Source organism: Jaculus jaculus, chromosome 1, assembly GCF_020740685.1.
Source record: "Jaculus jaculus isolate mJacJac1 chromosome 1, mJacJac1.mat.Y.cur, whole genome shotgun sequence".
Taxonomy (NCBI): Eukaryota; Metazoa; Chordata; class Mammalia; order Rodentia; family Dipodidae; genus Jaculus; species Jaculus jaculus.
The window spans coordinates 123,242,853-123,260,082 of record NC_059102.1 but is presented as its reverse complement, the minus strand read 5'-3'; the positions used below and the strand labels follow the sequence as shown (position 1 = coordinate 123,260,082).

Below are 17,230 nucleotides of genomic sequence, written 5' to 3'. Positions count from 1 at the left end.
CTTCAGGTCTGGTGAGACTGGAAAACCCCCTTGTTTGGTCATTGCTCCTGCTGCATGGGCCACAACCACCTCTGCAGTATTCTGGTTGGTTTTCTCCTTTCTGGTAGATCTTGGTCTCTCCTGCTTCTCTGCTGTGGCCAATGAAAACCTATACACCTTTACTTTTTGGAAGAAAAGTGTGTTTTGTTTAAATCCCTCCCTAGGCTGGTTTGGTGTGACTCCTACGCAGCCATCTTACCCGGAAGCCCCTGGATTTTCTTTTGTTGTTTGCTTTCAGCCTAGGGTTGAAGCTAGCTTTGCTTTCATCTCACATACCTAGGTGAAAAGAACCCATTCTCAGACTAGGCAGGACCATTATTATTACTATTACCATTATTTGTGTTGGGTCTGATGTTGTTTAGATTCGTCAGAGGGATCATGAAAAAGAGAGCACTTCTTGGGAGAATGGCACTCTGGAACACAAAGCAAGAAATCAGGGTTACTTAATTTGGAATTGTGGCTGAAAGGCAGCCTTCTGAGGCTCCAAGGAAAAGTAGACTGTTTGACATGTCAGATGGGGAAGGTTATCAACAAGCAGGACAGGAAGCCATCTAGAAGTCACATGTTGATTGAGTCAGCCAGATAAATGACAGTGGCACCTTTAACACTGCAAGCAACATAGTAGACTGGAAAAGGGCGTGGTGGCTGTGGGCCCCTGGACTCGCCTTCTCCAAGCTGAGTGAGCACATTGTTCTGCTATTCCTGAGGGTGGCAAGAAACTGGTGGTTTGAAAAGGTTAGTTAAGAGATTAGTGGAACTAGAACTTATTTATTTTGGAAAAGAACAGAAGAAAACTTAAAAATGCAGAGAGGGATTGAGCAACTGCTCAATTATCTCCCTTTAGGCTGAAAATAGTAACTGAAATAAAAACCAGTGATTCTGCTGTGACAACAGAGAATCACAAATGAAATGATGGCATTCAGGCCTCAGGGCAGGAATTCTCAAAGAAGGGCTCATTCTCCTGCCCAGGCGGTTTCCTCCTCACTGCTGCAAGAATCCAGCCATCTTCCTCTGGCAGGCCAAGGAGCTTGTTTCTGGAATTCTTTTGAAAAGAGGAGAGGCCTGGCCTATAAGTAGGGTCTGTTGGAAGTTAAAAAATATGATCTGTGTCTCTATATCTGGGTAACTTTGGAGGAAATTCTAGATTTGGCATGGTTTCATAGAAGGTATAAGGATCTCTCACTCTGGTACCTGGCTTTCCCCCTGGTCTGCCCTTGGCTCTCATGGTCTTTCCCCTGGAGTTTGCTGTTAGCTTCTGGCCCTAGATTTCTCACTGCCTTCTGGATGGTTCTGCACACATTTTGGCCTCAGCAAGTCTGCAAGTCAGCTGCTTCTGAACTTTCCTCCAGATGTGGCAAATGACATCTTCACTATGGCCAACGTCGAAGCCCTGGCCCCTCTCTTTTTAAATATTTTATTTTTATTTATATATTAGAGAGAGAGAGATACAGAAATAGGCAGGTAGAGAGAGAATTGGCATGCCAGGGCCTCCTGCTGCGGCAAACGAACTCCAGATGCATGCGCCCCCTTGTGCATCTGGCTTACATGTTTCCTGGGGAGTCAAGCCTGAGTCCTTTGGCAAGCGCCTTAATTGCTAAGCTATCTCTCCAGCCCCCCGGCTCCTCTCTTCGTCTTCCATCATGTTGTTCCACCGCTCCAGAGCATTGCTACCTGCGCCTCCTGCACATCCCCAGCGCCATCATTGCCTCAGATCTCACGCACTTCTTATGTTGCTTACTATTGCAATTTTTCAGTCCATCCTTGAATATACCTTTTAAGTTGCATTTCTGAAATGCATATTTGCTATAGATCTTTAAAAAGTATTTTTATTTATTTATAAGGAGGGAGGGAGGGAGAGAGTGAGAGAAAGAGAGAGAAAATATATGGGCATACCAGGGCCCCTAGCTGCTGCAAAGGAACTCCAGATGCATGTGCCCCTTTGTGCATCTGGCTTTACATGGGTACTGGGGAATTGAGCCCAGGGTTTAGGCCTTGCAGGCAAGTGCCTTAATTGCTGAACCATCTCTCTACTCCTAAATCTTTAAAAAAAAAAAACAAAACATTTTATTTCTTTGTTTATTTGCAAGGGGAATGAGACAGAGAAATGAAGACATTGGGCATGTCAGAGCCTCTAGCCACTGCAAACAAACTCCAGCTGTATGTGCCACTTTGTGCATCTGGCCTTACATGGGTAATGGGGAATCGAACCCAGGGTATCAGGCTTTGCAAGCAAGTGCCTTTAACAGCTGAGCCATCTCCCCAGCCCTGCTATAAATCTTTAAATAGCTTCTTATTTCCCAGACCTCAAATCTGACCTTGCCCCTTCAGTTGTACTCTGTCTTTTCATTGCCAGAATTCAACCTTTCAGGTATAAGCTATCTGTAGTTCCATCACTGCTCCCCCCATGCCTCTGCATATGGTTTTTGTATTGAAGGCTCATCCCTTGTTGCAGTCAGGCTCACATTGCTGGCAGAAATCACCCAACCAAGAGCAGCTGTTGGGAAAAAAGGGCTTATTTTGGCTTATAGACTTGAGGGAACACTCCAGGATGGCAGGGAAAATGATGGCATGAGCCAAGGGTGGATATTACTTCCTGGCCAACATCAGGTGGACAACAGGAACAGGAGAGTGTGCCAAAAACTGGCACGGGGAAACTGGCTATAATACCCATGAGCCTGCCCCCAACAATACATCGCCTCTAGGAGGCGTTAATTCCCAAATCTCCATTGTCTGGGAATCTAGCATTCAGAACACCTGGTTTATGGGGGACACCTGAATTAAACCACCACAACCCTCTTGCTTTTGGTCAAGTGTTCCTCCTCTCTGCCCCAAAATAGCCTATGTATAACTAGTGATTTGAATCAAATATCCTCCATAAACTCATGTGTTCTAAATGCTGGGTTCCCGCTGGTGGCAATTTGGGAGATGGAGCTTGCTGGAAGAGGTGTGTTGCTGGGTGTGGACCTTGAGGTTTATTAGCTCCTAGTTTGCCAGTGTTAGTTGGCTCACTGTCCTGCTGCCATTGTCCACCTGCTGTGACAGGGGTGATGTCCAGCCTCTGCTCATGCCATGTTTTCCCCTGCCATCTTGGAGCTTCTCCTCAAGACTATAAGCCAAAATAAAAAGTTTTCCTCCAATCTACTGCTTTTGGTCTGGTGCTTTGTCCGAACAGTGAGAAGGTAACTATAGAAATAACATTACCATAGCCCTGAGTACTCCTCTTTGCAAAACTGTCTCCATTGTATGTTCTGAAGTTCTAGAAATCAGAAATCACATTTTCCCTGCCTGTCTCCCCCAGCCTAGCACAGAGCCTGGTGCATAGAGATGACTAAGAAATATATATGTTGAATATAGATGTATGAATAACACGTCATAAAGCTTTAAAAACTATAAATACTCTGCCCTAATTTTTAAAATTTTTTTGTTGTTTATTTATTTGAGAGAGAGAGAGAGAGAGAGAGAGAGAGAGAACGGGTGCGCCAGGGTTTCCAGCCACTGCAAATGAACTCCAGATGCGTGCGCCCCCTTGTGCATCTGGCTAACATGGGTCCTGGGGAATTGAGCCTCGAACTGGGGTCCTTAGGCTTCACAGGCAAGTGCTTAACTGCTAAGCCATCTCTCCAGCCCTCTGGCCTAATTAAAAAAAATGATTATAAATTGAGCCATGTGGTAGTTTAATTGGATGGCCTCCAATATCTTCAGGTTTTTATGAAAGTTTGTGATTTAGATCTGCAGATACCCAGCTGGAGGAGGTGTCCCTGTGGGTGGATCTTAGGGTCCAGCCCTAAGGTGTGGGCACAGATTTGGAATTCCAGTCTAAAGATATGCCAAGTGGTGGAGCTTCGCCTGGAGTTCCTGAAGTGGGCTTGCTTGCATGTGCTGTGTAGGGGGCCTTTTGGTTTTGGCTTGTGGCTTTTCTGTCTCTGCTTGTACCCGTGAAAGCGGGCTAGCTTCTTCTGCCATTATGGATCTTGCCCTCTATCTTCAATAAATCTCTTCCTTCATAATTATGCCTGGTCTGCAAGTTCATCCCAGCAACCTGAGGCTATCTACTGTAAGCTAAGCTATTTTCTGATTCATTAAATAGTGTTTATTTTGGCAGGGTTTGGGGCTTGTGAGTAAGCAGGGGAGGTTGGGCAACATCAGGAAGGCATTCATATATATGAATAGATGCATCTGTATTTCTGTTTTCCGCTCCCTCCAAATCCCCCCTTTCTTCCTCTACTGAATTGTCACAGTGGTAGACCCTGAAGAGAGGATGGCTTACAAGAGGGGCTAATTACGGCCCTTCTTCCTGCTGCCTCACTGTGTCCACCATCCAAGGGTTTGGAACGTGCTTGAATTCATGGCAGTTCTCACACAAATGCTTCCATCTGGCCCAGTGCCAGAGGTCCCTCAAACACACACAGCCCTGTGCTCTGCCCTTTAGCAGAACATGAGAGTACTGGATGCATTCTATAGTCAGGTCTCTCTGGGTTGTAAATGATAAAAACCCAACTCAAAACAGCATAAGTGTGTGGAGCAAGTTGTATCACAGAAGTGGAATTCCATGAATAAATCTCAGTTGGAGCAAGCACACAAGGTCCAGTGACAGATGGGCCATGAGAGCCCCATTCACTCTCTTTTCCTTTTCAGCTGCTTCTTTCTGGCTGCTCTCTTTCACATAAACTTGGGAGGCTAGTATTCCTGGCTTCTGTGATTGGTCCGACAGCTACAACCCATGACTAAGAACGTGTTCTGACCTCCCCAAGTCAAATGATTGCTCATCTGGACCATTGCTCATCTGCTGAGGTTGGGTTTGGTGACCCATGGTCCAAGGGCCTAGGCTAGACAGGGTTTGAGGAATGTATAAGAACCATACTGGAGGGAGAAGGGCCACTCTCAAGAGAAAAGGTTGCTCAGCAGATGAATTCAATATATAAAGTATAAAATCCAGCACTCAGGAGGCACAGGTAGGAGGACTGCCAATAGTTCGAGGCCACCCTGAGAATATAGAGTGAATTCCAGGTCAGCCTGAGCTAGAGCCAGACCTTACCCCCTGTTGCAGTCCGGTTCGCATTGCTGGTAGAAATCACCCAACCAAGAGTAGCTTCTGGGAAAAAGAGATTTATTTTGGCTTACAGGCTTGAGGGGAAGCTCCACGATGGCAGAGGAAAACGATGGCATGAGCAGAGGGTGGACATCACCCCCTGGCCAACATAAGGTGGGACACAGCAACAGGAGGGTGTGCCAAACACTGGCAAGGGGAAACTGGCTTTAATACCCATAAGCCCGCCCCCAACAATACACTCCCTCCAAGAGGCATTAATTCCCAAATATCCATCAGCTGGGAACCTAGCATTCAGAACACTTAAGTTTATGGGGGACACCTGAATCAAACCACCACACCCCCCAAAAACAAAACAACAACAACAACAAAAATGTATATAACATATTAAAGGTGATTTCCATGCACTTGAAGAATCTTAGGTACAAGGTTACAAGGAGTACCAGTTTCTGAGAGCTTTACAGTTGTGGGTTTATAGTGTCCCTTGGTCTCTTCCAGGCTTGGTTTCTTACATCCTCTGACCCCCTGCCATTCATTCAGCATCTAGAAACCTCTCCAACCCTGATTTAGGAACTCTGCCTTCCTTCTGTCCTGTTCCCACATCTTGTTCCTCTCAGGCTCCCTTACTATATTATAGGCCCTGACTTAGTCATAGTACCTTTCCTGTGGGCTCTAGCTGGGAAGGAGCTACCTTGTCCCCATGGTCTTCATTCTGGGGCTACTCTGGAGTTCTCTTTTTTATTCACCCCTTCTCTTTGGCTTTTCTAATTAAGAAATCTTTGGGGTTGTTCTCCCAAGGCTCCTCAATCGCTGCTTCTCATGAGCCCAGGCCAACGAGGGTACAAGGTCCTCTCATTCCTTCAGAAGTTTGTGGTTCCAGGTCTCTAAGCCATCATCAAAACCCTAGTGAAGTGAACACAGCATTTTCCTAGCATGGCATTGAGACAGAATTGACTTTGGAGTCAAATCAACGCAAGACCCACACTTGGCCCAGACAGACTCAGTGCTGTGATTCAACCTGCCAGAGCCTTGCTTTTATCAAGGCTCAGATAGGCATGATTGCCACAGAGTTGATGTGAGGACTTGGTGAAGCAGCAAAATTCCTAGCATAGGAATGACACCCAACAGATATAGTATAAATGAATTGTCAAAATTAATTGTAGAAGTGACCAATACATACTGAGGGCTATTGTATGCCAGGCTGTGTTCCAGTTAGTATATGTGTTGACTTATCACCCATTATTGTTAATTACTATTTTAAAAATTTTTTTGTTTATTTTTTTTATTTGAGAGTGACAGAGAGAGAAAGAGGGAGAGAGAGAGAGAGGGAGAGAATGGGCGCTTCAGGGCCTCCAGCCACTGCAAACAAACTCAAGATGCATGTACCACCTTTTGCATCTGGCTTACATGGGTCCTGGGGAATCGAGCCTTGAACCAGGGTCCTTAGGCTTCACAGGCAAGCGCTTAACCACTAAGCCATCTCTCCAGCCCTGGTTGTTAGTTACTATTAATGTATTCATCAGTTCCCTCAACAGCTTTCTGAAGTGGAGATTAGTCTTTCTCCCATTTTATAGATGTAGCAGCTAGAGGTATAGGTGATACAAACAAGACACTAACCCCAACCACTTGGTCTTATCTACTTATATTAAGGACTGTTTCTGCAGCTTATTATAGTCTGTCCTCTCTGATGTACGCTACATTGGGTAGACCTCTGATTTTTTTTCTTGTTTTTGATTTTTCAAGGTAGTGTTTTTCACTAGTCCAAGCTGACCTGGAATTCACTATGTAGTCTCAGGGTGGCCTTAAACTCATGGTGATCCTCCTACCTGTGCCTCCTGAGAGCTGGGATTAAAGGCAGGTACCACCATGCCCAGTGAGACCTCTGATTCTATAGGATAATTGTGGCAATGGATTCTTTTTCTGGAGCCAATGCTTTTGTAAACTCTTTGCAAATGGAGCATATTAAAAGTAGCTTTTTATTAGTTCACCCATGGATGGATAATTTGCTGGAGCCAGATATTAAAGAAGCCCTAGGGTAAATGAGAAAGATGGATAGCAGAGATGTGTTCAAATCCTGGCTCTGCTACATGCTATGTGCTTCTGGGTTAGTAATTTAATCCCTCCATGTGTCTGGTTCCTCATTTATTATATGTCAAAACTTGGGACTGGGGAGATGGCTTAGTAATTAAAGGTACTTACTTACAAAGCCTGCCAGCCCAGATTCAATTCGAAAGCCACCCATGTAAACCAGACATAAAAAAATGGTACAAGCGCTGGGCGTGGTGGCACACGCCTTTAATCCCAGCACTTGGGAGGCAGAGGTAGGAGGTTTAAGGAGAGTTTGAGGCACCCTGAGTCTACATAGTGAATTCCAGGTCAGCCTGAGCTAGAGCAAACCCCTATCTGAAAAAACAAAACAAACAAACAAAAAAATGGCACAAGCATCTGGTGTTCACTTGCAAAGGCTAGAGGCCCTGGTACACGTGCTTGCGCACGTGTGTGTGCACACACACACATTCATGCATGCATACACAAATATTTTTAAATGTCAAAACTGTAGACATAAATAGTATTAATCACATTTGTTCCATCTCTGAGTTGAGGAAAACTTAAAAATATACAGAAGAGTGAGGTACAGTTCCAATGATCAGTTTTATTACCAGTGAAATTGACTTGGGCCTGAGGCCAAAATAACACTTCCTGGAACTCCCTCTCGCATTTGAGCTTTGCACTGGACTTGTGGGGAAATTGAATCTACACTGCCAATGGAGAACTGCTTTTTATTTGCTTTGGTTCAAGTTTACCTAGTATGTGGAGGACCTGAATGAGGACAAAAGCACCTGCCCTGGGTTCAGTCTGCCTGACTCCACAAAAAGAAAATGAAAGAAAAAGAAAGGAACCAGGGGAAACAATACCGTCAAAAATCATATAGTTCGAAGGGCAGCTGGAAGCCCTTCCCCTAATCCTTCAGAGATGATACAAGTTCCCAATGCATTGGCCAAGATATGCACCCAAGAGGGGGAAAGCGAGCGCCTCTGTGAATATCACCATGTCAGTGGCATTGTTAGGGAAATCAAGTAAGGTGAGGCATATGTAAGACACATCTAGTGTGTGTGGTTCATACTCAGATTGGCAGCTGATGAGCTGACACCCTGGATGTAACTACTTGAATGTAATGTGAGACGCTAGAGCATTTGTGTCACCATATTTTCCTCTCAATGAAAAACCTGTAGGAAATGTGGTTACTGAGAAATAGAATCAAGCACTGTGGTTATAAAGGACACAGAAGTCTGATGTGCCTGCCTTCTCTACAATAGTCCATTCTCCATTGCTACAATTAAACACCCAAAGCTGGAAAAGGAAAGAGGTTTCTTGAAATCATATTTGTAAAAAATGAAAGTCTGAGATGGGGCCGCTTCATTAGGCTAGCCTCAGGTAAGGGCCCAGTAGCAGAGAGCAGCATAAGGGACTTAGGGAGGAGTCCACATAGTGAGATATGAAGCAGAAGCAGGGTGGGGCCAGGCTTGCTGTTTTTATGACATGCGGCTTGGGAGATGAACATTGCTCATTTCCATTGGCACCACCCCAGTGATATAAATTACTTTCCACATCTTAAAAATATCTATTTTGGGCTGGAGGGATGGCTTAGTAGTTAAGGCATTTGCCTGCAAAGCCAAAGGACCCAGATTCGATTCCCATGGACCCACATTAGCCAGATGCACACATCTGGAGTTCATATGCAATGGCTGGAGGCCCTGGTGCACCCATCCTCTTTCTCTCTCTTTTCTCTGTCAAATAGATAAATAAATAAAAATAAAACATTAAAAAATCCATTCTACCTTTTAAGGGTTCCACCAACTCTTACATTATCACTCTGGGGACAAAGATTCCAACATACTAACTTTTGGGGCACACTCTTGAGTCATCTTTAAACCATGACATGTATCAAATAAGCACTTATTATTATTCACCAAGCCAACTGTAAGGCCCTTAGTGTCACAGTCCCCTGTCATTCTGGGACATGCTCATCACTTCATTTTGTTGTGAGAAAATATACATAACACAAAATGTACAATTTTTCAATTAATTATTTTATTTTATTTTAAATTTTTATTGATTTATTTGAGAGAGGAAATGAGAGAGGGGGAGAGAGAGAGAGAGAGTGAGAAAATGGTCATGCCACACCCTCCAGCCACTGCATAGGAACTCAAGACGCATGATCTACCTTGTACCTTTGGCTTTACATGGGTACTGGGGAATGGAACCGGGATCCTTGGCTTTGCAGGCAAACGCCTTAACTGCTGAGCCATCTCTCCAGCCTAAAATGTACCATTTTAACCACATTTAATCATACATAGTAGTATTGGTGCCATTCACAATATGTATGACCATTACCACTATCTAATTCCAAAACCTTTTATCACCCCAATAGAACTTCCGAACATTAAGCAATATGTCCCCATCCCTCTCCAATCTGGGGCAGCCTCTCAGCTGCTACTTTCTGTATGAATTTGGCTATTCTAAATATTTCATAAAAGGGGAATCAGATAGTATTTATCTCTTTGCATGTGGTTATTTCACCTGACAGACTGATGTAAACAATCATCCATATTGTTGAATGTATAAGACAGAATATGGTCATCATTTAAAAAAAATTTTTTTTGTTCATTTTTATTTATTTATTTGAGAGTGACAGAGAAAGAGGCAGAGAGAGAGAGAGAGAGAATGGGCGCGCCAGGGCTTCTAGCCGCTTCAAACGAACTCCAGACGCATGTGTCTCCTTGTGCATCTGGCTAACATGGTTCCTGGAGAATCGAGCCTCGAACCGGGGTCTTTAGGCTTCACAGGCAAGTGCTTAACCGCTAAGCCATCTCTCCAGCCCTGGTCATTTTTTTTGTGTGTTTGTTTTAGATAGGGTCTCACTGTAGCGCAGGCTGACCTGGAATTCACTATGTAGGCTCAGGGTGGCCTTGGACTCACAGCAATCCTCTTTACCTCTGCCTCTTGAGTGCTGGGATTAAAGCACATCACTTTTTAGATGAACAATTTTGATGGTCCTTCTTTGTGCTTTTCGCTTGTTCTGTTCATAGAGCTTATCTTGTCTCTTTGTTTTCAGAGCCTCCACTTCCAGAAGTAGAATTTTTCACAGTGTATGGAAGACCCCTGCCACATCTGAAACTGAGGAAAGCCAAGGAGAAAACTGGACCTGTCAGGTCAGTCATTGTCCTTTTTTCACAGTTGTCCAGTGTTCTCCCCGGTTTGGTTGAGAAGACTTCCCATGGACAGTTGCACTGGGTAGCTGGGGTCATAGTGCAGGCCCCTCACTTTGTTTCCTTGAGGATACACTGGGCCTTTGTGCTCAGCAGCATCCTAAACGAAGAGATTTCTAAAGGGCCAGGGGCAAGCATTTGGGAAGTTTAGTTCAGGAAATGCAGTCCATTCCTTCATCATTGACAATATCAAGCAGTGTCCTTCTCATTCACATGTCATGGTACTTCCTTTTGTGATGGTCGTCAGGAGCAACACTTCATGTGCCCCAGACAGAAAATGCTTCTATTTATGTCAGAATGCTCTTGGGCTGTGTGTAGTGGTTTCTGAAAAGGTCATCTGGGGACTTTTTTATGCATTCATATATTGAGTTATTATGGGTATGACACTGACCACTGCTGGGATACCAGATGGTATTAGGATGGAATTAATTTACTTCTGTTGGAGGACTACATTATGTTCAATTTTGCATTTTATTTACAAAGGTCATGGGGGGATTAGGAGAGTTGAATTAGCCCAGTCCTTTTCTTTTTAAGAGAGGAAGATTAGAGTTGGTCTGAAGATAGGAGCAACTTGCTCACAGTACCAGGTCAATGGAGATTATGGTGTGATGGCCTAACCTATGTGGCCCTTTATCTCTCTTGGCTGTTCAGTGCAATGAAAGTAAAAATAAACATGAAATATTATGAAAGTATGAAAAAAAGAACCTGGGGCTGGGGATATTGCTCAATTGGTAGAATTCTTGCCTTGCATGCATGAGGTCCTGAGTTCAGTCCTCAGCATAACATGAAACCATGCATGGTGATTTGCCTTCAATCCCAGCACTCAGGAGATGGAGATGGGAAGATCAGAAGAAATTCAAGGTCATCCTTGGCTACATAGTAAGTTGTTTGAGGCCAACTTGGCTACATGAGAAAGAAAGAAAGGAAGGAAGGAGGGAGGGAGGGAGGGAGGGAGGGAGGGAAGAAAGAAGGAAGGAATGAGGGAAAGAAAGAAAGAAAGAAAGAAAGAAAGAAAGAAAGAAAGAAAGAAAGAAAGGGAGAAAAAGGTAAAAGAAATAGGCTGGAGAGATGGCTCCGCAGTTAAATGCACTTTCTTTCAAAGCCTGAAGGCCTAGGTTTGATACCCTAGTACCCGTGTAAAGCCAGATGCACAAAGTGGCACATGTGTCTAAAGTTAGTTTGTGATGGCACTACGCCCTGGTGTGCTCATTCCCATTCTCATGCTTTTTCTCTCTCTTGACAATAGATACTTAAATGACTTAATAAAATTATTTTTTTAAAAAAAGAATGAAGGAAGGAAAGAAAAAAGTATCATCTGTGTATGCATTTATTGAAGAACTTGGGGTTGCCCTGCTGTCGTATCAGGTGAAGTTTCAGGTTTCTTCAGGGATTCACATTGTCTAAACAGTTCCATTTCTTTTCCTTCCCTCCCTCCCTCCCTCCCTCCCTCCCTCCCTTCCTTTCATTCTTTTTTTTTTTTTTTTTTTTGAGGTAGGGTTTTACTCTAGCTCAGGCTGACCTGGAATTCACTATGGAGTCTCAGGGTGGCCTCAAACTCAAGGCGATCCTCCTACCTCTGCCTCTTGAGCGCTGGGATTAAAGGCCTGTGCCACCATGCCTGACTTAAACAGTTCTGGTTCTAAACAGTTCCATTTCTTTATTCCTAATATTACTGGAAGGTACTGGAATTCTGTTGCTAAAAGAGGACAGAAGTAATGACATCACTACCAGAGAGAATTTGCAAGGGCAGAGATGTAATACTTAAGCCAAATAATTACGTAAGGCAAAAGAAAAACCAAATGACAGTCTACCTTTGTGGCAGTGTACTGGCCAGTGTCTTCAAAACAGGAAGTGGAGACCCATGAGTCATCTAGGGAGGGTGATGGGGAGAAGTGCTTCTGGAATGGTCAAGTTCCAAGCCACTGGAACTGCTGCCCTGACATCACCAGGGCTCTTTACCAGAAGGTGGTACGATTTCCTCTGCCTGGCTGCCTGGTTAGAGCTGGAGGCGCAATCTTTGCCAGGCCTGAGTCTGCTTTGGGCCTTGTGTGTGGCAGTGATGTGGGGCACATAGTGCAACAAGTGCCATGGAACAAGGTCTCTCTTCCTGAAGAAGCCAGTCTTTAGCAGTCTCTTGGTGGACTTCCTTGAGGCCAGTGTCTCCCGCCCTTGCCTGGTAGCAGGAATCACCTGGCATGCTTTATCAGCAGTACACATTTCCATTGCTACTCCTGGAGACTGATTCCATAGGGCTGGGATGGGGCTTGAGGATTTGTATCATTCTTGGATATAAAGAGGCAGGTTGATTTCTGTCTTGTGAATGAAGTCTCTAGTGGGTGAGCACCATATAGAGGGACAAATGAGAGGGATTTGAGAATGAGATATAGATAGCATGGAGCTGTTACCACCTTTACTTTCTCGCCTATGGCCATGATTCCTGTAGAGGGATATCTTCAAGTCTTCAGAGAAATTGTTGTTCCAGGTGTCCGCTGTAGACAGTGGAAGCTCAGTAACTGTTGGTGCAGTGGTGACCATTCAGTGCCCTGCAAGTTTTACTTTTATCTCTTTTGTACAAAACCATTTTCTGAAAGTAAGCCCAGACTTTGTAGAAATCAGGGCCCTGAGGATACCTAGCATATCTGGGAGCCAGGTAGTAATGCTGGAGACTTTTCAAATACACAGTTACTGTGGGGAGAGCTCCCTTGCCTTAACCTAGTGATTCGTGATCTTATAGGAAGTAGAAAATGGGGAGTAAGGAATGTAGAACAGGAAGTGGAAATTTGCCGGTGAAATAGAATTATGTGGTCTAACGAGTTTTAGAAACCACCCTAGCCATATTTGGTGCAATGCATATCTTGTTCTTTAATAAATCTTTAACTCAGTGATCATTTATGGGGAGGTGTTAATTGTCAAAGAAATGTTCCAGGCCTTGCAAAAATATAAGAGCAAGCCTCTCAAATCCCTGCTGTCAAGTTCTGTAGAGATAAGGGATGTTCAAACATTCACTACACCAGAGGCCGGAGATAAGGGCTGAGCTAGATGGGGCTAGAAAAGAAAGGATGACTCACTCTGAGCACATTTTTATTTTACCTTTGTTGATAAATAGTAACCAAATACATGATAAAATAACACTTGATTGTTAAGTGTGTCTCTGTGTCCAGTTTAGAGGACAGTTTCACAAAGCTTATATGCCATTTACCTTTCTAGCTGATTCAAGATCTCATTAGCCTAGATTAGCTCATGGTGACTGTGCACTCCTGGCTTCTCATTTGTTTCACGTGAACTTTGGTGCCAGCCTGTGAACTGTAGAGAGTGTAAATCACATGAGTTGTGTTTTACATTGCCACATGATTGTCTGGAGCCTTTTTCTCAGACAGGATATTAACTGTTATAAGCAGTTGGCCTTCATGTGACTGCTAAAGCCTTCCTCCTGCCAGGTTTTACTTGCCCATGTGAAAAACCACTAATTAGATCAACTATATGACAGGCACATGAGGCAGTGATACATGTAGAGACTTCTCACAGCTAATAAGGGTGTGCCTGGTCTCCTTGGCAGCTGGGACTTGGCTTGCTTATCCATTGTCGCCTTTATTACCACTGTAGGTAAAGCTGGCATTCCATGATTGCTGGAGCTGCCAGTCACTAAATCCCACATAGGCCAGAGTTTTTGTTTATCCATTCAAAAAATGCTTATCTCATAGTTCAGTGAATCTGAATGAACAAATGAGTGCCCCCTCCAAGCACAGTGACAGGAGAGTTTATCAAATGCACCTCTGGTCAAGGCATTGCACCTAATGACCGCCCTTCCTCCCAGGCCCCTGCCAATTTCTCTGCTTTCTTTTTCCTCCCAGTTCATATCAGGTGTTGGTGCTCCCGCTGGCACTACAGGACACATTTTCTTGTGGTTCCGAAGGCATGGCTTCATTCTTTAGCAATACCTCTGCTGCTGATGGATACGTGGCTGCAGAGCTCCTGGCCAGCGATGTTGCAGGTGACACCATGGAGATAGCTATTGGAGACAGACTGTACTATGGGAAGTACTACAATGCACCTTTGAAGATAGGGAGTGATTACTGCATAATGTTACGAATCACAAGTGAATGGAATAAGGTATAGTTCTTTAGAAGCTCTTGTGACCTCTTGGTCTCTTCCTCATCTGAAGTTTAAATGTTTGAACATGCATTTTCCCAGTATGTGAGATGGACACTGCACGTAATAACCATTGAAATGTACTTATGACTTTTAACATTGTGAATGCTTTGCCTTTTTTGAAGGGCAGGCAGGTGACACACAGATAATGGTAAGAATGTCCTGGCAGACCTTGTTGGATCTGCATTTGGACTGCTCTGGTCTGGGGTCTTCCTTAAGCTTCATGGATACCAGCATTCCATTGCATTGCTGAAGCCTGAGTTGGAAAGGAACATCCAGAACAGTCTATCAATTTCCCTTATATTTCTCCTAGTGTGCTGTTTCGCCTTGGAAAGAAGTAGAGGGGCAGGTACCCAGCACTGCTGACATCACTTCCTTGGATATTATAACATAGGCCCCACTTTTCTCACCGCATTCCTCAGAACGGTTCATCTCGTCATTTCTTTCATAAGATAGAAAAATAAATATTCATTAGAAAATTAGCAAATATAATGAGTTATGAATATTATAGAATAAAAATGTTAAATATAATGAGTCAGGCAAGCAAAATACTAAAAACTGCATCGGTTTCAGATAAGAGATCTGGAAAAAACTACCCAGTGCCAGTCAACCTAGGATCCTAAACTTGGCATAAATGTGAATGGGTTGGTAATGGAAACTAGAAAAATTGTGTAAATACTAATAAGACATCTCTCCTTGCCTCTACCTGCCTCCTTGCTCCAACTACTTCTAGGATGAGTTTTATAAAATACACACCTGATCAAGGCTGTCCAGTTTAATATCCCCCCTTCTTGATTTGGCCTCTGCCAGTTTCTCTGTCTCAGTACTTCCAGTTCCCCAGTAACTACCTTGCACTTGAAGTCCTTTTGTTCTGTCTTCAAGTTCATCCTTCATGCTCATTCTTGCACATTTCTCCATCCCTCATCTCTGAACTTAACCTCAAGGCAAAATTCAATCACATTCCAAACCTATAGATAGTGAAAGCTTTCCCCAGAATTTTTCAGTTTAAATACGTTATTATTATTTTTTTGTTTATCTATTTGAGAGACACAGACAGAGAGAGAAAGAGGCAGAGAGAGAGAGAGAGAGAGAGAGAGAGAGAGAGAGAGAGAGAGAGAGAGAGAGAATGGGCACACAAGGGCCTCCAGCCACTGCAAATGAACTCCAGACGTGTGTGCCCCCTTGTGCATCTGGCTAACGTGGGTCCTGGGAAATCAAGCCTCGAACCGGGGTCCTTAGGCTTCACAGGCAAGCGCTTAACTGCTAAGCCATCTCTGTAGCCCATGTTATTTAATAAAATGAAAACCAGAATGTCCAAGTTGTCTCTTAAAGGAGAATTCCATAATGAGATTGGAGAGATTCTTCTCTAGCTGCTTCCCCTGGAGGTATTGTGCTGAATCTTATCATCTCTTAGCAGTCCTGACTGACAGATGTGTAGATGATAATGATGGAGAGAAGGTGCTTCATTCCAGTGGGTTTGTAGGTTCAGGCCTCTTCTAATAGTTTCCTTCTTATTCCTTGAATGCATCTTGTGTAACAGAGGTTTCCAAGTGTCATCTAGATAGATGAAGTATTTTTATGTATCAGGACTTTTCATAGCCTTGCCTGTGGCCTGCAAGACTACTTTTTGCTGATCCTAGATAGGATGTTGTAATTTTTTCAACATGGTTCTCCAGGTGGTTTATGGCAGTTGCTTGCAGCTAGCAAGAAGAATAATGATATTGTTTACCTATGGTGTATACTTCCTGAGTTCCCCTGGAAACCTACATAAGTAATGTCTAAGGTCACTTCTGTATGTTTTACCCATGCCAGTCCATTGAACACTGGTGTTATATGGCTTACATGAGATATAAGAGCTAGGGCTGAGAAAGTAGCCCAGTGGTAAAGCACTTGCCTAGCATATATGAGGCCCTGGGTTTGATCTCCAACAATACACATATGCACATGTGTGTGCTTGCACATATGACATAAAAATAAATGGCTCAAAGATTTTCTATGGGCTAGAGAAATGGCTCAGTAGTTAAAAGTGCTCACTTAGGGCTGGAGGGATGGCTTAGCAGTTAAGGTGTTTGCCTGCAAAGCCAAAGGACCCAGGTTTGATTCCCCAGAACCCACGTTACCCAGATGCACAAGGGGGCACATGTGTCTGGAGTTCATTTGCAGTGGCTGGAGGCCCTGCACATACTCTCTCTCTCCCTCTTTCTCTGTCAGATATATATATATATATATATATATATATATATATATATATATATATATATATATATATATGTATATATACACACACACACACACACACACACACACACATACATACTTTAAAGTGCTCACTTATAGAGCCAAGTGTGCTGGTGCACGCCTTTTAATCCCAGCACTCTGGAGGAAGAGGTAGGAGGACTTCCTTGAGTTTAAGGCCATCCTGAGACAACATAGTGAATTCCAGGTCAGTCTGAGCTAGAGCAAGACCTTAATTCAAAGTAACAGCAACAACAACAAAAAAAGGTGCTCACTTACAAAGTTTGTCAGCCTAGGTTCAAATCCCAGCCACCTATGTAAAGCTGGCCAGACATTCATTTGCAAAGACAAGGGACTCTGGCATGACCATTCATACGTACAAACTATGCTAATAAATTTAAAGATATAAAAATAAAGATTTTTCTATCTCAAATTATATTGTCATAATGCTGTAGCATCTGAGCTTTATTGCTTTAAATAACTCAATGTG

General features: G+C 43.6%; 1 protein-coding gene across 2 annotated transcripts in view; it reads left to right on the top strand.

Annotated features, from left to right (window-relative positions):
- Positions 1-17,230, top strand: part of Susd1 (sushi domain containing 1) — a 142,738-nt gene that overhangs the window by 110,269 nt on the left and 15,239 nt on the right. For both annotated transcript variants that reach the window (XM_045141731.1, XM_045141733.1), the window contains exons 13-14: positions 10,203-10,299; positions 14,208-14,466. In XM_045141731.1, coding sequence (XP_044997666.1) covers positions 10,203-10,299; positions 14,208-14,466 — 356 coding nt within the window. The remainder of the gene's footprint in view (positions 1-10,202; positions 10,300-14,207; positions 14,467-17,230) is intronic.